Genomic DNA, 25,543 nt, shown 5'->3' on the forward strand with positions numbered 1-25,543 from the left:
TTTAGTTTTGGATTCAACACGATCGAGCAGAAGTGTTGGAGAGGAACTGGGTATGCACGATAAAACTGTGATGAGTATTTGGAAAAAAAACATGGATACAAATGTTTTAATATTCCAAAACTAAGGAGGTGTTTCCTGAAGACCAGTGGCGAAGAATGGGATTTTGTGAAACCATGATGGAAAAGAACAAAAATTTTTAGAAAATGTTTTGTTTACAGATGAGTCCTCTTTTCCATTGCATAGAAAATATAATTCTTCCATTGTTCTCGTCTCAGGGAAACGAGTACAGAAGTTTTCAGTTCTGTACTCAGATCCTCAAAAGTTGAAAGTTTGGGCTGGTATTTTGGCTGGTATATTGGGCCAGTTTTTATTGACAGTACTTTGAACGCCGAAACAAAATGGCTATCCTGCTCATAATGCGGGTAGAGTAAAATAATTGTTAACAAATACTTTTCCTAGTCGCCTTATTAGTGGGACTAGCAATATTAAATGGCCTCCAACATCTCCCGATTTACCACCAAATGACTTTTATTTGTGGGGATATCTTAAGGAGACTATTTATAAACATCATAATAGTAGGTCAACGAATTTAAAGGCATTAAGAAACAAAATTGTTGAATCTGCCAATTAGTTTAGCTGAAGAGGGAGGTTTTTTTGAGCCTTTTCTTTAAAGAATTAATTGTTAGGTTTATTATTTAAAGTTTTATTTTCTGTTTTTTTTTTATAATGCTTACATTTTATTTTTATTAGAGTTTATATTTTATTTTAATAAGAACAACGCCTTAATTTTCAATATGCAATGCACAGCATAAAAATATTATACCAATGCCGCGTAATATTTTTTTAAATTTTGCCGCAAGAGATACAGCCCGCTCGTCGGTCAGACGCTTACTAAAATAAAATTTAAAATAATCGAGCTCGACCCTCGAACACCAGCGTATTGTCGCGGCGACGACATTGCAACATCTCGCCTGTTAGGAACTTTATATGTGTAGTGATCCACTCGCCAATCTGTATATTAGGTATTATTTTATTTAAGGCAAGTACATCTACAAGAGGCTGCATTTATTACGGAAAAAAATATAAGTTTTATTTTTTTTTATTCAGCTCTTTTTTATGTTTCAGGAGAAAAAATTATTAGAAGAAAAATTTAAGAGTTGAGCTCCTAAAGTTTATTATCGACATTGGTTCTAATTTTGAGGCAATGAGAAGGTGTCATTTTAATTTCTCTGGCTATTTCGAGATCCTCTCTGTAACCTAGAGGTTTAGGGTTGCTGTTAAAATTCTTGTTAAAATTGATATCGTTTTTTCAATATAAGTGGGAGGACGAAGTGCATATTTCAGTTTATAAAAATCACTTTCCTGAATATGAGGGAGAATTTGTTTATGGTTATGAAAATCGAGCTAATAGAGTTAGTACTCTTAAAAGATACTTTAATACTGTTTAACAGATATTTCTTAATATTATTAGGAAAGGGACGGATACATATTTAAAATTAGGAGGTCCTAGAAAATTACCATTATAAGCCAGGATTGCTTATAATGGTATATTTTTATTTCATGATAATCTATATTTTTTGTTTCTATTTTGAAAATTTGACTGTCGACAAGGTTTGGGTCGTATCCATTGCGAAACGCGATTTGTTTGAAAATAAATAAAACCAAACAAATATTATCGTTTGACTTGCCTTGAAAAAAAGACTTCCATTGTATATTTTAGGTCATTTATGAGATAATTTATTTTATAAAAATAAAAATTTAATTATTTTTAAAATAACAAAAAACTGTGTGATCATTATGTATTGAAATATTCTTTATTTTCCATGTTTAGACAAAATCATTGCGTACCGCAAAATAAATGTTGCAGATTTATTTATGGCTTGAGAAAGTATGATAGAGTTTCTGGAAAGATGTGAACTTGGCTGGCTGCGGGTAGAAACTTTTTTCTTTCTGCAATTGGCTGTTTTTGTGCATAGGCTGCTAGAAAAGAATTCTCGTTGCCTCCGAAAAACGTACCTCTTGGAAATCTAAATAATGCAAATCTATGCAAAATTTGTAAATGAATTGTCGGCTCCTAAATATCGATCAGCCTTTTTTGTTGTAGTTTGCTGTATAATTCTGTGGCAATTTACAATTATTTTATTACAAATTTTATAAGAGGTGTCTAGTAGATTTTAAAAGAAAGTTAAAGCTGCATTTTTAAGTAAACAGAACAACTTTTTAAACTGTCTGTAGGTATTTCTAATTTTGTGATTTTTGATTATAGATAAAGGTAATTTTTTAAAACTATTTGTGTTATAATTTTTAATATTAATTTTTCTTTCTGTTGTTTTACCTAAAATAATTTAATGATTCAGCTTTTATTTATTTAAATAGGTTAAGCAGATTAGCAATTATGTAGACTTCACTTATATATTAGTACATTATTAGAAAGTACAAATAAAGATATTATTTATTTATTTGTTTATAAAAAGTAATAATTTTTATTGACATTTAATTTTGACTTAGTACAAAATGAATTCATTGGAAAATTATATAAAAATAAAGCTGAAAACAAATATATTTACCTAGCAATACACGATTTAAGCGCAAATAAAAATAAAACCAATTACAAATACATTTTAAATTTAGAAAGTTTATTTAAATAATGTTTCAAACAAAATAAAAAGATAATAAATATATGATAAAGGCAGATATGTTTGGATAAAGGGGATTATAAAAAGAAAGTTAATAATATTCTTGGTGACACAGGCATGTATAAGGTTTTAAATAAAAAGCCCACTATATTTATTTAAAACAAAAATAACACATTAACTTTTCGGAGCTCGCGCGCGGACTCTCACTCCGCAACATTTTATTTTGTCGTTAATTTCGACAACCGACAACCCGCAGCGCTGTAATAATAAGTATCTTTCTATCCCGGGTTCTCCTACAGTCAGTGCCATACCCTGCGATCTCGGATTACCAAAATGAATTCATATAAAGCTTTCTTCAATCTACCTAGATGGCGGTAGTATGAAGGTAGAAGTCAGGCAACCCTCGCGTACCTTTACTACCTGATGACGAATATAAAACTCCGATCGATATGGTTCTATGGTTGTGATTCACATACATTTTGTTTATTTTGCTACGCTACGTTCGAGTTCGCCGCTACTTTTGTGCCTCATTTTGTGTTTGTTTAGTTTATCTAGTGACAATTTTGCTCAGTGTTTCTCAAGAACTTTATAAGACTTATAGTACTGTTATTTGCCACTGCAATTGGAGATTTAAATGTAAGTAGAATGTTTTTCCTTTTTCCATATTTATTATTCTTATATAATATCCATTCCATAAATTTATTAATTAATATATTTTGACATTTATGAATTTGCCTATATAAAATGCAGGGTGTTTGTTAAACATGGGGCAAAATTTCAAAGGGGTTATTCTCTGCACTGCTCTGAAAATATTTTGTCATTTAATGCTTTTTGATTTTGGGTGCTTCGTTTCTAAGATACAATGGTAAAAAGAATTTCGGTAATAAAGACAATTTATGACCCAAAATGTTGACTCTATGACCCAGCTCAAATGCAAAAATCCAAATCTTCTCATACATACATAAATTCATAAGTACATAAAAATTATGAAAAAATTTCTTCAGCCATTATACCAGAACCTACTTATTTATTTTCCTTTTTTTATTTTATTACAGTTTAACATATAATATTTAAAAAAAAAACCATTATTTCAATATTTTTTTTCTAGATGCTAGAAGATAGTATATACACTTACAGACAAAAATATTGCCTATCACTATTTTCATCACAATCACTATTTTGTATTTATCTTTTTTTCTTTGAAATGTTGTGTTTTTTATTGTTATGCTAAAACGTTTTACGTATATTACAATTTATTAGAAATCAAAAAATGGAACAAATAATTTTGAAATGGAAAAAAATATACCTATCTTCAAAAAAAACTCAAAATAAAAAATGCAATATTTTTATCTGTGAGTGCATTTTATATATGTATATGTAGGTAATAGAAATTTATCACCAAATTTCAGTCTAAAAGTAGAAAAAGAATCCAATAATTTCCTAGGTACCTTGAATGCAAATTATTTCATAATTATTCCTATAATCCTATAAGGATTATAGATGGCCTGGGTTACTGGGAATTCTCTTATTTCAGTTATAAATAATCAGGTACAAACAAAAATTTGGGTAAATTAGATAGGTACCTCTTAAATTCTTAGGATCAATTTCTTTTATGAATTAATTTTCTTTTATTATAATAATTTTCTTATATTATAATACAGTATCATATTATTTTTAAAGGTATAATAATTAAAGCAAAATGAAATGAAATTTATTGTCATTCTCAATTAGATACTTTTTATTTTTCTTTCACAATACATATATAAAAATATTGATTTTCATGAATATTTTATTACCTATCTACAGTGTGTCTACCCTAAAGCTAACCCCTGTAAAATGTTTGTTTTTTAACCGATTTTCATTTATTTATTTTTTTGGTTGATAGGTCCCGACGAATTTCTTTTCCTACATATAATAAGCAAACCTTGTTTCAGGGTCATACTTTTGGGTAATTAGAGGGGGTCAAATTTCAAAAATTCTAAAAATTAGGGCAATTTTTAGAATTTTTGTGGCAATGGAATCTTAATCAGAATCACTGAAACCTCCCTATGCGAATTTTTAGCTCTTTACTATACAAGGGTGTTTTAATAAAATTTTCATAAATTTTTATAAAAATCGATAATTAGACCTCTATATCGAACCACCCTGTAACAATATAATAATTTTAAGTTCAAAAACATCAATACCTTATACAGGGTGGTCCGATATATGGGTCAAATCAACAACTATTTATTAAATTTATGAAAATTTCATTAAAACACCATGTACATTAGAGAGCTCAAAATTTGCATACAGGGGGTTTGTGATACTGATTAAGATTCCAATGTCAAAAAAAAAAATTAAAAATTGCACTAATATGATTTAAAAGACTAGTTTTGCAGGTGAGTAAAAAATATATGTCATAAAAAATACCAATAAAATATTTGACCATAAATCTAATATGAAAAAGGAGTTACTATAGAAATTTACATAATTAATTTTACATAAATCATAATAATTTACTTTTTTTTCTTTATATTAGGGGCTGCCAGAGGACGAAGCTGATCAAGAGGATGAGGCCCGAACCGAATTTTGTAGCGTACCAGATAAGTTGCCATCGAACAACACACGGCCCATTGAGGTACAGGCACTTAGATATGTTTCTGGGTATTTGGTGAAACAAATAGGCAGTGCAAAAATGAAATGCACATGTAAATCAATTTTCTTAAAACATAACTCTGATGACGAAGAAAGCGAAATTTGTTTAAAAGCAAAAGAGTATATTAAAGGACAGAAACATTTAAAGTATGTTAATTCTGAATTTTTGGATAAAATAAAAAATGCTATAGCTTTAATAAAATATATTTTCAATAGAGATTTTCATAGAAAAAAACTAGTACCTTACACATTGAAAACTTTAAATAGTAGGATCTGTCTGACTGACTGTTTACATGATGAAGAAATTAAAAATAAAATTTTTAAGTATTGGATAAAATTAAAATTATTCAATTATTCTTAACAATTAAATAGGATAATTAAAGGTGTAGATTTAAAGAAAGTCCCAAAAACAGCTTCAAAATTTTTTTTCTTCTGTCTAAAAATTTAAAAATATCACTAAGTTGCTGAGGAAAGCCATTGGGTCACGTAAATAAAGACAAGCAAATGCTTTTACTATCCCTGATAGCACAAAAATATTTATTTAATATTAAAAAAAAGGTTTATTTTACATTGCGAGACAGATTGTTAAATATTATAAAAATCTCTTTTTAAAAAATTTATTTAATATTAAAAACAAAATGCAAATTAAACATAAAAAATAAAAAAGTGGCAGAAAGTAAAAAAATAAGAAAGTATCTCTGCCATGGAGGCGTTGATTTAGTGAACGTTTTTTTTTCATTTTAATTGTAATGACGCTATTATAATCTAACATATTAGTAAAAAATTAAAGTGAAATAGGAAAAGAAAAGGCGTGAAAAAAACTCTTAAAAAATATTACATTTAAATTAATAATTAAAAAACCGATTTCAAGGGGCCTCATCTTCGTAGGGAGGGCCTATGGGAATTTTTTTTATAGGAAAGTTCAATTTTTTTTTTTGGTTTTTTTTACCTGAATTCGAGAGATTTGCCACATTTTCCAAGACACCCTGTATATTTATGTACATAATATTTGTTTTATTTGTAACTTGTATATTTTGTAAGTATGTACTAGTTTTTTTTTTATCTCTATCAATCCATGTAGACTTCTCTGCTTTTGCCTAATCTAAAAACTAATATGTATAGTTGCCGCCATCGATATTTTATTTTGGTCACCTGTCAAAAAACCAGTTTTCCACTTGTCAAACAATGTTATAGTAGATAATTCGCATTGTTTTACAAGTTTTTTAACAGGTGACCAAAATAAAATATCGATGGAGGCAACTATACTTATTATAATATATGGTTTTGATTTTTGCTTTTAAAAAAATTTTAGTTGCTTGCAGTATCTAATTTTGCAAAATTTTGTTCATACATAATATTACATGTATTTTACTTGCTAGGAACATAATTATTATTTTTTATAAAAATGTTTTGCAAAAAAATTAAAATGTCTTTATCATGAACGAAAATCTAAGAGCGCTCTCTACTACCATTTGCTTGTTGATATCTATATTTATGTATAAATATTATGTTGTATTTTTTAAGCAATAAAGTATGTATTCGGGAAAATATAATTTTCGTTTTATTTATGTAATGTAATATCATTTTTGTAAAAGATACCAATCTATTAAAAATCCCGCCAATATGGGTGTCGTGCGCCATCTAGTATCGAAAAATTGAAATAGTAGTTAAACAGTTGAAGCTTTAATTTTAAGGAGGTTTCTACTGTTCACACGCGTTCATATGCTTTTATTTTTTTCACTCTCGAGAGATACCGCTAGTCTCGTCTTAATTTTGTTGGCACGTTCGTTTATATGGGAGTTTCCATTCTATTAACCCCTATAAATTGTTTATCTATGGTCAGTGCTCATTTGTGCGTTGGTGTATGCGTTTATTGCCAAATTATAGCCACTGCGGACTGTAAGTCCGCGCGCGAGCGTTCAATTTAAATATTTTTATGCGTTTTAAAGTTTTGTTAAACTTGTTGTGCAATGATGAGTGTTACCTTTTATTATTAAAATTTAAGATAGATTATTATCATTTGTACACTTTTATAGATGGCGTGCTCCTGGAGTCGAGAGGAGGATCGTTTGCAAAAGCTCATGCAAGAATGTTTGGAAGAAGATGATGAGGAGCCAAAGAGTGATTTTGAGGACCAAAAAGATGATGGAGAAGAAGACAATTTAGAAAGGCAAGATTTGGATAGTGATACCGAACAAGAAACTTCGGAGACGAAAGCCACTGATGAAGTCGCTAGGGGAAATTACCCTGTGTTTATTGGCAAAGATGGAACTGAGTGGGCCAAACATATGACGAAAAGAAATGTGAAAACCAGGGCGGAGAACTTGATAAAGCATCTTCCAGGGGTAAAAAGACCTGCGAAAGACCTAAACAGAGAAATTGACATTTGGAAGCTTTTTTTACAGACGAAGTACTGAATTCGATAGTCAAAAATACAAACAGACATATTGCCATGAGTAGAGGCAATTACCAACGTGAAAGAGATGCAAAAGACACGGACATATTAGAAATACAAGCACTGATTGGATTGCTTTATTTATCTGGGGTATTGAAATCTAATCGACTTAATATTGAGGAAATATGTACTGGCGTCGAGCTTTTTTGACTAACGATGTCCCAATGTCGATTTCGATTTCTGCTAGATCATTTACCTTCTGATAATTTGGCAATTAGAGACGAACGAAAACAGACTGACAAACTAGCCACCATCCGGACAGTGTTTGATACAGTTGTTTGTAACTTTGATTCAGCCTATACACCTTTTGAATGGCTAACAATAGACGAGAAGCTAGAAGCATTTCGGGGGCGTTGCAGCTTTAGGGAGTATATACCTAGCAAACCCAATAAATATGGGCTAAAAATATTTGCTATGGTAGACACCAAGACTTTCTACACCTACAACATGGAGGTTTACGTAGGAAAGCAGCCTGAGGGTCCATTCCAAGCGAGTAATTCTCCCACTGCAGTGGTGCAGAGATTGTGCCAATCAATAAAAGGAACCTGTCGTAATATTACAGTTGACAACTGGTTTACCAGTATGGAGCTACTCAATTCCCTTCAGTCCGATTTCAAGCTAACTTTATTAGGTACAGTTAGAAAAAACAAAAGGGAATTGCCACCTGAATTTTCGAATCCTTTGGGTCGTCCACTTTTATCGTCTATGTTCGCCTTTTGTCATAACTGTAATTTAGTATCATATACACCAAAAAAGAAAAAAAACGTGCTGCTTTTATCAAGTATGCATTTTGACGATAAAATAGATGCTTCTACTAGAAAACCACTTATGATATTGAACTACAACTCATCTAAAGGAGGTGTTGACTGTGTGGACAAGCTATGTGCGTCTTATAACTATGCACGTAATACAAGAAGATGGCCCATGGTTGTGTTCTATTCGTTACTCAATGTATCGGGAATAAACTCTTGTGTTGTTCATTCAATGAATAATAATGAAAGTATACGACGAAGAAAGTTTTTGCGATCTTTGTCATTTCAATTAGTGGAGGGCTATATTCGCCATCGAATGACGTAAACTATTCCTAAGGCTATGCAGTTGACAGCCCCTACCAGCAGGACAACGTGGACGTTGCTCATACTGCGATAGAAAAAAAAATAGACCTTCTCGTTTTTTTTGTGTTGAGTGCCACAAATGTGTTTGTTTAGAGCATTCACTTGTTATTTGTCATGAACGCCGCTCAGAATGAAACACATTTTTATTTTTAATTTCTAGAAAGTTGTAATGTGTTGTTAAATGTTTATTTTAATTTTTTTGTAGCAATAAGTTTTGTTAAAATGCCAAAATCAATGTATTCGATGAATAAAATCTTAAAATAAATAAAAATTAACTTTTATTGCCAATAATTTTAAGAAATATGCACATTTGAAGGCTGAGTCCGTATGCGAGCGTCCTTTTCAAAATACTTAGCGCGAGCTCCGGAAGGTTAATAGATTCATTGATAAGAGATTTAACCAATTGACTAAAGAAGATGGCAAAAGACTTAAAACTTACGCAGCACTGCATTTTAAAATATACTTTCAAGCCAAAAAATACGCAAAAGTGATGTATTATTTAGACCTGTTATTACAACATGATTGACTTTAATTTAGTAAAAAGTATGTTGAGGTTTGGCGATTTTACTCCCAGTGTGTTCGTGTAGTTAGGAGGTGGTATGTTTGAGTGATGATTTGACCATTCAGGTAATATTTTTGATTTTTAATATTTTTTAAACTTTGTAATATAAGTAAAATACACCTTACTGCAAGAGGTGTATTTTATATTTTCGGTGTCATGATGCTTAATTCTTTAAGCGAACTATAATATATATTATTATATATTTTTTGATTCCAAGAATTTAGAATAATATTCGAAATAGTCTATTATTTTAAAATTGTACAAGATTATTAATTTCAAAATTGTGAAAGCGGCAATCGTTATCATCATCTTTCAATTTTTGAAGAAGTTTTAAGAAATTTTATATACATGCCATTTAAACTTTTAAAAAAATCTTTATACTCGCTACATCAGAGAGTTTTCTGGTACATTTCAAAAATATTGTTCAAGGTATATTAACATTAAGGGGTCTATCATCTTAAATTTCGATTTTTTATTTGTTTTCATTTTTGTGTCAAAGAACATTTTGCCCAGGGTAAGCAATGCGAAACCTCATAGACTATCTTCTACTATCTTCAGAATACTACTTATTTCAAATCTGTTAAATTATATTGAATCCTCCTTACCCAAGATACTTAAGTTCTCATTTTGATAAATGTTAATACAAGGTGTGTCATTAAAATAAAACATTTTTATGTTTCTTATTTTTTAAGTACTTATGACGCCACTGGATAAAAAAACAACTAAAAGTCAATATCTTTGACCAAACCACCATAATGTCTTAAGCAAACTATTCATAACTTTTGTCTAGATATTTGTTCTCTTATTTGGGTTCTCTTATTCGGGTTTTCAATTCTTCTAAGGTTCGTGGACGAGTTTTATAAACTTTATTTTTGATAGCACCTCATAAATAGCATTAGATCTGATGGCCTAGGGAGCGACTATTGCGACAAATTCAGTTATCTTGAAGATTTTCATTTTCGTACAGGTGCAGCATTATGGATTGGAGTGGCATCTAGCTAAATATACAAATTCTCTCTATAAGTTAATGGCAAATCATGAACAGCATCCCAAAATTCATTTTCCCAGAAAACCAAAAATCTGGCACCGTTTAAAATCGTATTGAAAAAGAAGGGTCCAATAATACGATCTTTTAAAATTCCATACAACATATTTACTTCCTCAAAATATTGACTTTCGCAATTAATTAACCAGTGAGGATTTTGATTACTCCAATATCTAATATTCTGAAATGATACTCTCCCGTTGATAGAAAATGTCGCCTTATTTTTTGGTTTTCTTGCAAAATGAATTTTGGAATGCTGTTCATTATTTGCAGTTAACTTATAAAGAGAATTTGTTTGTATATTTAGATAAATGGCGCTCCGCTTCATAATGCTGCACCTGTATGAAAATAAACATTTTTAAGATAAGTGGATTGGTCGCAATAGTCCTTTTGTAGTATGGCTCCCCTAGTGAGATGCTATCAAAAATAAAGTTCATAAAACCCGTCCATAGAAACGCATTAGAAATTGTGGTGGTTTAGTCGAAGATGTTGACTTTTACACTTTTCGTTGTTTTTTATCCAGTGGCGCCGTAAGTACTCGTATCTTTATCTTGGGTAAGGAGAATTCAATATAATTTAACAGATTTAAAATAAATAGCGTCATGAAGATCGAAAAATCGAAAAATACTAAAAAAATATTAAAACTTACGTCTATGATGTATCGCATTTCTTACCCTGGGCAAAATGATCCAACAACCCAATAATATATCGATTGCTGTTTAAATTATAAAATTGATTGTTGTATGTTTGTTATAAAATAAAGTCTTACCATTATAGTAATGTCTCCTTTGCAAATCTGTCATAAAAGGATAAATAAAGCCTGTCAACGTTGGCGATCTAGATTCGCTCTTTCCTTGTCCTGAACTTCCCGACGTAGACCTTCTGTTCATCTTTTTAGCATCTAAAATGTATCCAAAAATTAATGAATTACTGAACTGGCATCAAAGGAATAGATATAATTGCTAGCTTGCCTAAGTAATTTACATATAGTAGAAAACCATTTACATTATTATATACAGGGTGATTGATGGTTGATGGTACCTTAGACGTTTACGGAGAACGAAAAATATTTTTTTTTGAAAATTTGGCAACATGGGTCTTAGCTAATGATCTAACGATTAAAAATATTTTTAGCGATGCAGCGTTGACGCTTATACCAAAAAGTAGCAACTTTGGTATTTTAAATGGAATACCCTGTATATTTTTTTATTTTCCGATCCGCTATCACTTTATGATTGGTTTTGTATAAGGTATTCCTATACCTATCTTTAGTGGTTTTCGAGAAATTAATTATTTTCTTTATTTTTTGACCAAAACATAGCTCCAAATAAATTTGTATTACTACGGCACAAGTATTGTACATTATTTTTCACTATGAAAAATTGTTCTACGTTATACAGGGTTGCTCAAAATTAGTGATTTTACCGCTAGATACAAAAAGGGTAAAAAGTGCATTTTTTTAAATGGAACACCCTGTATTTTATAAGATATTCTAAAAGGAAATTAAAATCCCTATCTAAAGAAGTATTATGTTCCTATATCGAAGTAGTTCGGTTTCGGAAATAAAAGCAATTTTCTGTAAAAATCGGAATATTTTGACATATTTGCTTTAGTTGGCCATGAAAGATCATGATGAAATAATGCTATGCTATTGATGTTTGACAGTGACATTTAGTTGATTAATAGCAAATACGCTTGGGTGTTTTTTTAAAATAGTGACCTAAAAATTCATTAAAATGGAAAGAAATAGTTATTCAAATAAAGTTTTGATGAGTCTATTTATTATTCATGGACAATGTGACAAAATTGTAGCAAGAACATGCAGAAAGTTCAATGAAATGTACCCGAATTTACAAAAAATTGATAAAAGAAAATTTGTGCGAATACAAAATAACTTTATACAATTTGGTTCACAACTTAAAAATGATACAAGTTTGCCCAAGCCTGTAACGTCTGATGAGGACAACATCGTGAATGTTTTAGCCTACTTTCACGCATATCCACAAGCTTCCATCCGGAGTGCAGCAGATGATTTAGGCCTAACTTATTCTTCTGTGCAAAGAATTCTGAACGACAATAATATGCATCCCTTTAAATATTCAAAAGTTCATCAGCTGAAACCGGATGATTACCAACGTCGCATTCAATATTGTGAGATACTTCTGACACGCACTCAAGAGGATCCACACTTTCTAAAAAAAATAATATGGACAGACGAAGAAAAGTTTTCTAGAGAAGGTATTTTTAATAGAAGAAATCAACATTTTTGGACTAATCAAAATCCACACGCGGTTAAGGAAATGGGGTTTCAAGAAAAATTTAGTTTTAATGTTTTTTGTTTACTAAAAGACAATCAAATAGCTTTTTTTATTTACAACGGGTCATTAAACTCCCATAAATACATTCAGATTTTGCGCTCAGTAGTAGAAGATTTTCTGGAAAATTTAACGCTTGAAGATTATCGCACTTGCTCGTTCCAATTGGACGGGGCACCTGCTCATTGCACTGAGGAGGTGACACGTGAGTTATCTGAGAAATTCGATGACCGCTGGTTTAGGCGTTTGGGACCATGGGACTGGCCTGCGAGATCGCCTGATCTTACACCACTTGATTTTTACTTTTGGGGTAATTTAAAGCAAATGGTATACAAGACACCGGTAAACAGTAAACAGGAACTACGTCAACGAGTTATCAATTGCATTGGTCAACTAGATCCTTCTGAAATACAAGCAGCGACAACACATGCTGTACAACGCAGGATTTTGAATTGCTTAGAAGTCAATGGCAATCATTTGGAAAATCACAAATTTTCTTTTATCCATTTTTTGTAAATTCGGGTACATTTCTTTGAACTTTCTGCATAGTAATAATAATAAATAGATTCATCAAAACTTCATTTGAATAACTATTTCTTTCCATTTTAATGAATTTTTAGGTCACTATTTTAAAAAAACACCCAAGCGTATTTACTATTAATCAACTAAATGTCACTGTCAAACATCAATAGCATAGCATTGTTTCATCATGACCTTTCATGGCCAACTAAAGCAAATATGTCAAAATATTCCGATTTTTACAGAAAATTGCTTTTATTTCCGAAACCGAACTACTTCGATATAGGAACATAATATCTCTTTAGACAGGGATTTTAATTTCCTTTTAGAATATGTTATAATATACAGGGTGTTCCATTTTAAAAAAATGCACTTTTTACCCTTTTTGTATCTAGCGGTAAAATCACTAATTTTGAGCAACCCTGTATAACGTAGAACAAATTTTCATAGTGAAAAATAATGTACAATACTTCCATAAATTACGTTTATAATTTCAAGGTTCTGCGCGTTCCAGTGCCGTAGTAATACAAATTTATTTGGAGCTATGTTTTGGTCAAAAAATAAAGAAAATAATTAATTTCTCGAAAACCACTAAAGATAGGTATAGGAATACCTTATACAAAACCAATCATAAAGTGATAGCGGATCGGAAAATAAAAAAATATACAGGGTATTCGATTTAAAATAACAAAGTTGCTACTACTTTTTGGTATAAGCGGCAACGCTGCATCGCTAAAAATATTTTTAATCATTAGATCATCAGCTAAAACCCATGTTGCCAAATTTTCAAAAAATAATTATTTTCCGTTCTCCGTAAACGTCTAAGGTACCATCAACCATCAATCACCCTGTATTTTTAGGTATGTATTTTCATGTTGAAATGTGTCCAAAAACTAAAAGGAGAAAAAAATAGCTGAATTTTAGATGAATTTGTTCCTTTCATCGTGAATGTACTATACTGGGTGACATAACTGTGAGTGGAGGAAAAATATGGATAAAAATAACTATAACTATAAAAAAATAAAAATAACTTTTTTACTTTTCAAGATAAACAAATGATATTTGGTTATAAAAGCATCGTTTTTAATCAAATAACCACTTAAATTAAACTTTATTGTATTTTATTACTTACATCTTTTACACGCCTATTTAATATTTGCAGTATTTTTGAAAAGAAAATATTTTTACCTTTATTTAATTTTATTTTTTAGAAATACAGTCAGTTAATATTTCAAATATTAGTAAATACTAAAGTTCTTTCAAAAAACTGAGGCAAATTTATTTGAATGACAAATAATAATTGAATTTGATAAGATGTCATGTGTTATATCAAATGAAAAATAATTCAAGAACGCGTCAAAACACAGTCTCCTATTTAAAAAATCTAATGCTTTCTACGCTATTAATTAAATGCGTTTATTTATATGCCTTAATTTTTTTCTTCTTATTTATCCACCGATTTAAAAAATAATCATATCAAATTAATGGAAAAAAACCTTATTTCAAAAGTGGTTGTTCCCAACAATGTGCTATTTAAAAAAAATAAGCAAATGCCAAAATTACTGGTTTGGACATTTTAAATAGACGTGTAAAAGGTTTAAGTCATAAAATGAAATGAAAACAATTTTTTCCTGATTACTTGATTAAAAATTAAAACTTTCAACGCATTCATGGCACCCTATTTTAAAATTTAAAATAATTATTTTTTCTATAAGTGTAAAACAAAAAGTAGCAAATGCATAATATTATTTTCTATCGACATACGTTATAATAGACCAAGTGCCTCATTTAAAACAGGAAAGTGACGGAAAACAACTGAATAAGTTAAGATGTAAGATAATAACATCTAAGATGCTCTTATAAAGTCCAATTCAGAGATCTATTAGAATCTTTGATGTGTCGCAGATGCCGCACTAACTAGTCCGTGCGCCTATATCATATTTATTGTCGCATGATATACATGTTTAAATGGCAAAAATTTATATTGTTCTTCTATCTATGAAATCATTTTAAATATACGTAAAACCCCATGTTTTATACTATTTTTTATTTTTCTTTCGAAAATGTCAATTTTTTGAAAGAAAATATAATCACAAGAAAATAATATCAAAAAATTGACCGCGGACTAAAAATCCAAGCATCTTACAAAATATTTTAAACACTTCCAGCTAACAATGTGCCATTGCCAGCAATTTAGAATGAGGGCAATATTAGAAGCAATATTGTCAGCAATATTGCCTTAAAGTGGCAACTTTGGGAAATTTAACTTGTGAGGCTCAAAGTCGCTTACTTAAATACTATGTTAAAATCAAGACCAAAAAAATTAATGATTTATTCAAAAATTATTTATTATACGTAAAACAAATGAATAACAACTTATAAAGAAAATATTAAACAAACTGCATATTCTATGAATGTTATGTAACTTAAAACATTTATTCTCTCCCAAAAATAGTCCTAACTGTATAAAATAACGGTGTTGAGGTATTTGCTGCATCGAAACCATAAAAGTCAATATCCGATTCTGCTTCAAACTCAGACTTCGATATGTAGGAGCATGATGATGGAGAGGTAGTAGAATAACTATTTGTAATTGTATCACTGTCACTGTGATCGTCAACTTCTTCACTTACATCAATAGTGTCTATGGTTCTAGAAGAAGATGGAGTTGCTATATTTTTCACCAAAGCTGATTCAGTGTTACCAGTTGTATTTTTGGGTATCTCGGTCTTCTTGGTTGTGGGCGCCTTCAATCTGTGCATAGGTTTCCAATTATGGGCTATATAACATCATTTTCCCGCTCTGTTGGTATTTAATTTATGCCGTTTTTTATCATGAATAAACGAAAACGTGGAAAATTACCTTTCCAAGTTTTTCCAACTCAGTATTTTCATAAAAGGTTTTCCACCATAACAAAGCACTGAGCTTTTTATTTTCAACAGTTTTCCAAACAAACTCTTTTCCCCAAAGTCCCTCTCGGGATCTGTACATATCAAGTTCTACCATAACATTTTGATCATCGATGGTGTTCACATTTTGACCTATTCGATATATGGCTTCGCAACCCTCAATTTGTTCTTGTGCTGACATTATTAATCCTTGGCTTCTGGGATCCCACAGGCAAGCTGCTAAATGAATAGGTTTTAAAGCGCGTAGTCTTCTATCTTTGAATTTTTGCGTAATTAAACCAGCTTCAGTGGTACGGAATGTCAGAGGTAAAAACTGTTCCAGGTTTTTTTCTATTTCTAAAAATGCCGAATGGACTACGTGAATGGTATTGTAGTCATCTTCTAAATACGTAATCGAATGTACAATTGGTTTCAAAAGACTGCGAAAGTTTTCTAAATCTGACCAAAACTGATCATCGAGTAAAGTTTGTTTATGATTTGTGAAAGCCTTTATGGCATCTTCGTTTATTGCCATTGTTTGTAATATACATTTTGTAACGACTAAACTATTTAGACACTCCAAGTAACTTCCCCAGCGCGTTTTCACTAGCAAATGTAAAGAGGATTGTATACTTTTTTCAATGTTTAGTTGTTTAAATTCCGCTGTTAACAACTGTGAATTTCTTATGGTTCTTATGATTTCCACACAACAATTAAACAATTTTTTAGCCGTTTCACATTGTAAAATGTCGTTAATTATCAAGTGGAGAGTGTGAGCCATACAACCTATGACGTGTTAAGTCATATTTCTATATTGAAAAAAATTGTTAAAGATGATTCACTGCATTTCAACATTTAAAAAATTTAGAAAGTTATTACGAAAATGGTCTCCTTCAGCAAAAGATGGTGAAATTTCGTCAGACAAACACTTTAAACTTTTTTCAAAAAGCTAAAGAATAATGTTTTTTTTTTTAAATTCTCGTACCATGTATTGAAGCATTTATGTTTTTGTATGTGTATACATACAGATAGATATATAGCATAAATACATACTTTAAAAATGTGGCGAGTTTCTGTTTCATTTTCCTCATGATTATATACCCCGTTATTTATACTCTATACTCACATACTCTCTTTTAAACGGACACCTCAAAGCGGACAAAAGTTACGGAACCGTGAGTGTCCGCTTATGGGAGCTTTCACTGTATTTAATTTATTTTAGGTCTGATGATGCTTTGTTTAAAGCAAAACATAACCTTTACGTTTTAAACTTTACTTTTTATTATATCTTTTTTGAGACTGAGACTTTGTGTTTCATTTTAATTTTAATTTAAAGCAGGTCTCTTTGATAATTATGGTGGGCTTTTTTCAACTTGAAAATAGTGGATTAAGTTTTACCTTTGTTTTCCGAAGATGTATCTCCTCGATGATCCAAGGGAATCGGTTCCGTGTTTGAAGTTTGCGGTCCCGTCGAATTTCTTTTATCCCGCTCTTTGTCTCGGTCTCTGTCACTCCTATGATGCTGGTCCCTCTCCGTTCGTTCTTTTCTGTTGTCGGTCGAGGGCTGCGAACTCTGTGTGACTTGCTGAATCAAGTAAGTAATAAAATCAAAAAGTTGAAGTCAAATATGGCATTATTTTTATCTAACATAAATTTGTTTTTAACAAAGCTAAAAGATTAAAAATAAAGACCCACAAACTACTAGAATATAAAAGTAAAAACTAAAAAAGAAAAATTTAAAATACAAATTGCTGCTTAAAATATAAAATATGTATTTACATACGTACAAAAATATAATCCGTAAAACATAACATAAGTATACAGTGAACGGCAAAAATGTTTAAATTGTGGCAACGAAAAAGAGATCATTAATGTACAGTCAGAAATTCAGTCTAAACTTGAAATTGTGAAAATTACAGTGTCGACAGGCCTAAAGTCTTACAACATCGAATTAAAGTTATCGATCGGAGCATGCGATAAGTGATAGTGATATTATAAATAAGATAATCAAACAAAATGATTTAAATAGTAAATAAAAAATTAAATCATAGGTTTAATTTAATATTCGAAGCTGATGATGTAACCTACAATTTGTTTATAAATGGGGGAAAATGAATATAGGGTGGAATCGTTGTCCTGTTTACAATGAATATGGAGTAATTAAATGCTATAATTGTTGTCAATTCGACCATTTCAGGAAAGAATGTAAACAAAAAAAGTATGTTCCAAGTGTAGTGAAGAACACGACATTAACGAATGCCAAAATAGTTTTAATAAATGTGTAAATTGTATCTTATCAAATAAAAAATATGGAATGTCTCTAAATGTCGTCACGTCACTTGGTACGATATAAATCAGTGTGAAACACTGAAGAAGATGGAAAATATGCAAAAAAATTAGTTTTTTAAATAGCAGTTAGATGCTGAAATGGCTAAAAATTCGAGTATTGTATATTTTAATTGTCAGGGTTTTTTAAATAACAAGGATAATATGATTATATTTATAAATAATTGGCAATCAAAACCCCTTATGCTTATCTGAAACTCATGTTTGTGAGGAAATTGAGCATTATGAGTTAAACATCGATGGATATAGAATTGTGTGTCACAAATAATAGAAGAACGGGAGGAGTAATGGTTTTTATAAGAAGTTACATTAAATATTCCTTAAGAACTATAGATTGTGTACAAAATTATGTGTGGTGTTTGTGTATTGAATTTTCCTTACATAGAGTTAATAAATATCTGTGTACTGTTATGTATCATTCTCCTCAAAAAGAAAATGCAAAATTTTTGGATTATTTCGGTAGTTATATCGATCAGTTTGAGGCCATCAACATAATAATGGGAGATTTTAATTTTGATTTATTGAAGCCTTCATTTTATGGTGAAAATTATATCCCAAATTTATGCAAATGGTTTTAATCAAATTGTTAATACTTCCACGCGCATTACTGATAGTAGCAGAACCCTAATTGATTACATTATCACGAACGATATAAAACGATATAATCTTATAAGGTACATTTAACGCCTAAAATTACTGACCATTGTATGTTGTCTATTTATCCTGAACAAAAATTTAACGAAAATTGTGATATAGTCATTTGACATAGATCTATGAAAGAATATAGTACCGATGTTGATACAGATAACAGTCAGTTGTTGACCGATTGATCTTTAAGATAATGATAGTTCAACTGCCTAAAAAAATCGTTCTTATTCCAGGCAGTTGAAAACGACAATGTATTCACTGCCTGAAATTTTTTTCTTTTTATACCAGGAAGTTGGTCTCGAAAATTCTGCTGCCTAAAAAAATAATAAAAACAGTGAGAGTCGTATGCACTTAGGTTATGCATAAAATCTATATTTCTTTAATTAGGTTTGGATTAGAAAACAATGTAATCCGTTAAGTAATTAATGCTCGCGATCATGATGGTTCAACTGTCTGGAAAAATTTAGATTTTATTCCAGGCAGTTTAGTACGATAATGCTTTCAGTACCTGGATTTTTTTTGCATATCAATAACTTCGCAATTAATGTTCACTTTCTGGAAATCCATCACTTGCTTACTTTTTTGTATAAATTGTTGCAAAATTTTCGACCCACTTCTTTTGACTTTTCCCAATTTCCATATATTTTGTCTTCATAGTACTTTCTCTTTTCATCCCTTATAACTTATAACTAACATCGTTCCCGCAAACTTTACATCTATTGCGCTTGTAGGTCATTTAAATTGATAAACTCAATATATTATCCTCTACTTTGCAAGATTTTTGACTCTCTTAAATATACATTATTGTGCAAAACTTCAATTGTGTAGTGATCACTAATTCTTAAACTTTCTAATACCTTTACCTGACTGGGTTGTGTTATGTGCCACATTAAATAAACTCACTTCAATTAAAATATTTTTAAAATTTCCGCGTTCTAAAATCGATATTAAAGTCACCAGTTATCCTTATTATAGAATTTAACCCTTAAAGAACTAGGAGACCTATAAAGAGAAACTATAAAATATTTTCTATTGTTCTTCTTCTTCTTCCTCAAATACAATGGACTCGCGTCGTATTTCGACGGCCGCCCAATATTGTTGTTTATGGACCTACAGTTTAACGTGGGTTCCGAACCACAATGTTTTGTTTTTATAAGACAAACACAAACAACCATGCCCATGCCGGGATTCGAACTTGAGACCACACGATTGCATCGTGAACGCTTTGCCCACGATGCTACCGGGGTCGGCATTTTCTATTGTTATGAACTATCTCAATTACAATCAACTAATATTTTTTCTGTTTACACATCTGCATTTTGTGTTTAATTTTTACTAACATAGATTAATCCTCCAACGGTTTCTCTATTGTCACTATCCACTCTATAGACCTCATAACCAGCAATGTAATTTTTTGTGTCCCAAATATTATCTGTTAAGCATGTCTCAGATAATGCGACTACTAATGCATTTTTATTAAAGGTTAAGTCACAAATTGCATCAAAATGGGCTGTTAAACTAGAAGCATTAAGATATTATAAAAAATTGGCCTACATCCACTTCTAAAAAATTATCATTTGCAAGATTTACAGTAATTATTGATTGATTATTTGGATATGCCTATTTTCCACCTATTTTTTATTTAATTCAACATCTATAAACGAAGATATAGTTCGTACATATATAAGGTTTGACTTACTTTACAATTACAAATAATTAAGTTTATCTGCCGTCGTAAGTCTATTTTCAAATTGATTATTTATATCAATTTTAACTATTTTCCCCTCGCTGTAATAGTCTAATTTATGGGCATAGCTTTTGCTATTGGATTTGTTCACTTTATTTTCCAAATTATTAAATCTGTATTTAAAGTAGAGAACAGAGGTAAAAATAATATTTGTATAGGTACAATATTTCATTTTACTGTTAATATCTTCTATAATAGAAGCAAAACATGCTGATAGATCCTCGGAGTATCTTGATCGTTATTATGGATTGAAATTATTTTATGTTTATTTATATTTATAAGATCTTGAGGCTTTTTAGTTCTATGCCACCATTTTTTATATCATATTCTAGGGTCTTAATTACTCTATTCAAGTTTTCCTTCCAGGCATCAATTGCCTTTTCTCATCTGATGAGCTGCTTGCTTTGTAGATTTATATTCTTTAGTATTTTTTCAATATTTTCTCTAAGCATATTCAGTCATTTTTTAATTTCTGCAAATCCTTTTCATAGTTCTTGCTTTGTAATTTTACCTAATTTTGTTTCTTTATTTCTATTTCTAATTGAATATTTTTATCTTGTACCTCGCTTTTTAGAACTTCAATACAAAATTATGTTTTTGGGACTGAATGGATGAATGACAGTGCGGATGCAAATAGCAAATATTTTTATAATTTGACATTCTGATATTTTAAATCAAATGTGTCCTAAACAAAAGTCTATTATACAGCAGAAATATTTGCATAAGGGGTAGATAACTAAAGATATTAGGGAAAGGATGGATAAAAGGGCCAAACTGTATGTTAGAGCCGTCAGGGAAAATAATAATGTCATCTGGAGGGAATATTAAAAAGTACGAAACTCTTTGGTTGGTCTAATTAAGGGAGAAAAAGATAAGTTTTGTAGAGAAATTATTAATGAGAACATAAACAATCCCCGCGAATTGTGGAAAAACCTAAAAATATTACTTCCAGGAAAAAACCCTTCATTGCCCCAAGAGATTAAATTCGACAATCAATTAATATCTAACGAATTAACGATAGCTACAGAATTTAACAAATATTTCATAAATAGGATTGAGAAAATTGTAAATACCATTCCAGGAAATTCTTTTTTTACAGACGAGACGGGTGCCACTGCTGACCAGTATAGTATATTTTTATTTTTCAAAGAAATATCTTGAATCTCTCTAATTGATTTAAGGAAAATTTTAAAGAGTTTAAAAAATGTGGGGGGTGGTGGTGAGAATGGTATCTCAAAACGAGTGTTGTGCGATATTTGTGATGTTGTTGGAAATCGTTTGTTAAATATTGTAAATGAATCACTTTCGAGTGGGATTTTCCCTGAGGCATGGAAGGAGTCAACTGTGATTTCTGTGCCAAAGGTTCAAAATACTTTTGAAAACAAATCATAGTGAATTTAGACCCATAAATACAGAGAAAAGGTGTTGGGACTTGTTGTAAAAGAGCAATTACTGAATTACTGCAATAATAATAACATTTTGGTTATAAATCAGTCTGGTTTCCGTGAAAGTCACTCTTGTGAATCTGTAATCATTAATATCATATGTCACAGTTTTCTAAAGGAAATTGATAAGGGTAATTATGTATTAGCAATATTTTTAGATTTCCGAAGGGCATTTGAAACAGTTGACAGAAAGTTCTTTTTGAAAAAACTTAAATTTTTTGGTATTGGGCAGACCATATTAAGTTGGTTTGAATCATATTTATCCAGTGAAAAAAAGTTAAATTTAAAAACTGTATTTCAGAGTCACTAAATGTTGAGTTTGCAGTTCCGCAGGGTACTGTTTTGGGTCCTCTATTATTTCTAATTTACATAAATGATATAGTCAAATCTGCTAATCGATACAAAATGGAATTATTTACTGATGATACAAGGATTTGTTTGTCAGGGAATGAGATAAACCATATTATTATGCAAGAGTGTGAATAATGAACTAAAAGGCTTGTTTGAGTGGCTTTGTAATAATAATCTTAGTATTAATACATTGAAATCAAAATTTTGTTTATTTGGAAAAAAAAATAAGTTGTTGAATATTGATTTGGAAAATTTGAATATTAGGATCAATGACACAAGAATAAGTCACGAAAATCAAATTAAATATTTAGGAGTTATATTTGATTCAAATCTAAGTTTTTACACACATGTTGACTATATCACAAGAAAATTTGCAAAAAAAGTTGGTTTTATTGCCAGGGTAGGATTTAAATTGTCACTAGGTACAAAGTTGTTATTGTATAATAGCATTGCAGCACCACATCTCGAATTTTGCGCAACACTTTCGTATAATCTACCCAATTTTAAAATAGAAGAACTGCAACTTGTACAAAATAGAGCTATGAGAACCATTTTAAACTGTAATAGATACACACCTATCTCAACAATGGTTAACGTATGCAATATGTTATCTGTAAAATGTATATGTTTATCTGTAAAATGTAAAATGTGTGATTTTTTTATATTTTTCTGCAAAAATTATGTTTTTTTCAGCAAGGTGTCACCTAATAATATCAGTAAAAGTATTCACTTATACAATAAAGTTTTTATTAGTAATACTCCTGGTGAATCTGGTGATCTCCAAAAAATATTTCCCATGGATAAGCACCACCCTCCTCCCAACCTCAAAGGGTGTTTCCCCTTAAATAGATGGGGGAAATTTTTGTTTTGGGTAAATATTAGGGTAAATATGTTTAGGTAAATCAAGTAGAAAGGCATAAAGTTTAATAATTTAAAAAAAAAAACAAAAAACACTTCTTGTATCACTATCTATTTTTTATGCCTTTTTTAATAGTACTGCAATAAAACTGCCGCCGAAACTCTTCCCCTATTGATACAACGAAGATTTCAACGTTAATGACCCAAAGTATGTTAAAATCTTTAGTTTCTTCTTAAAGAATATCACGATAACTAAATGGCCAGCCACCATTTATACATACAGTGCTTTTCATTTTAAAACAAACCACCCTTAATAACTTCTAAAAAAAAAGACATCAATTTCGATATACAGGGGGACGTTTAATTTTATATTTGACAAAGTTCAGTCAATCACCTCTTCACCTTCAGCTAACCTCTATATCTTTGATATGTCAAATTGAAACCTCCATCGTATGAATATGTTGTTTATTGATATGTTGTATATTTGTATATGTATATGTTGTTTTGTGATGTTTATATTGTTTGAATGTTTTTAAGATTGTAAGCAACATTAAAATGTCAAGTCAACAGTGCTAACAAAAAAAATTAAATCGGTTGACGTACCAGTGAACAGTGACCAAAAATGCCTGGGAATAATGGATGTTTTATCGACCTCAAACTTATTGTATTTTAAATGACTAAACCCATTAATCTAATAAAGTGTGATACATCATTTTAAAGGGCATACAATCTGTTATCTAACCAAATCGAAAAAAACAAAAGTGGCTGACGTATAAGGGAATAGTAAGCAAAAATGTTTAGTCATAAAAGACATTTTATCAACTTAAACTCTAGTCAACTGGTAGCCTCATAGTGTCACACATTATTTTAAATGACAAACAATTGATATAACAATTCATCTTACTTCGCCAAAAAAATTGATGCAACTTAAAGCAATTTACCAGTAAAAATATATGGTAATAAACAGTTCATTGAGTCCAACTTTTTTGTGTGGATGAAATTGGTGTTGAGGTCCTAACGAATATAATTTGTATTTCCAACAATACGGAGCTGCCCTGGACTACGCTTTGAGAATTCTAAATAAAGTTTCCAGGGATGTGGATTGGCAGGCGTGGTGCAATTGAATGGCCCGCACGGACGCAAGACTTAACACCACTAGATTTTTTCTATACTCAACATGGTGGTGCCACTTTAGGTTTTCATCCAAAATAACACCTAAATATTTAACCTTGGTCTGCCTTTTTATTTGCTGGGTGCAAGAACATTCAGTTATGCCACAGTCGTTTTCGTATAATGTGATCTCTTTTAATTTGCAAACCGTCTCATCCTATCCGCAACAGTCTTTACATCCTTCCAATACTTTTCCTTAATCATTATTGCGGTATCGTCTACAAAACACACCATGCCGACATTAGGTAACAACTGGAACAACTTATTAACATATATAGAGAACAATATCGGTCCAAGGACAGTTCCCTGTGGCACACCATATTCTACCAACCTAGGCAAACTGACACATCCATTTATTTTGGTGCTTTGTGTTCTTTGGTTAATGTAACTTTCAAACAGGTTGTAAGGGATCCCTCGAATTCCAATATTTTCCAGATTTTTTAGCAGAATATCATGTGTCACAGTGTCGAACGCTTTGCTGAGGTCCAGAAATATTGCCATATACCTCTCGTCACAGTCGAAACACTTTCCTATCTGTTCTGTAAAACAATTGACTGCATCTTCTGTACTTTTATTTTGTTTAAATCCAAATTGAAATTGCGACAAAAAATCATTTTTTTTTTTCTAAAAACTCGTTAAATCTAAGTTTCATGCATTTGTCTATGATTTTTGAAAGATTACTGGTTAAAGCTATGGGTCTATAATTACTAATAATTTTTTTCTCCCGATTTATGCAACTATTATTTCGTCAGCCCCGAATGCTGCATTAGTCTTAAGAGTGCTTATTAATTGAATTAATTCATTTT

The 25,543-nt window shown here is 30.6% G+C and overlaps 1 protein-coding gene across 3 annotated transcripts in view; it reads right to left on the reverse strand.

Annotated features, from left to right (window-relative positions):
* The window catches only part of LOC126746296 (serine/threonine-protein kinase 26), a 231,244-nt gene that overhangs the window by 131,100 nt on the left and 74,601 nt on the right, over window positions 1-25,543 (reverse strand). For all 3 annotated transcript variants that reach the window (XR_007663854.1, XR_007663855.1, XM_050454472.1), the window contains 2 exons: window positions 17,571-17,757; window positions 11,220-11,351 (listed from right to left, as the gene is read on the reverse strand). Coding sequence is in view for 1 of the 3 variants with exons in the window: in XM_050454472.1 (XP_050310429.1) it covers window positions 11,220-11,351; window positions 17,571-17,757 (319 nt within the window). In the remaining 2 variants the exon portion in view is untranslated. The remainder of the gene's footprint in view (window positions 1-11,219; window positions 11,352-17,570; window positions 17,758-25,543) is intronic.

Source organism: Anthonomus grandis, chromosome 17 (assembly GCF_022605725.1).
Source record: "Anthonomus grandis grandis chromosome 17, icAntGran1.3, whole genome shotgun sequence".
Taxonomy (NCBI): Eukaryota; Metazoa; Arthropoda; class Insecta; order Coleoptera; family Curculionidae; genus Anthonomus; species Anthonomus grandis.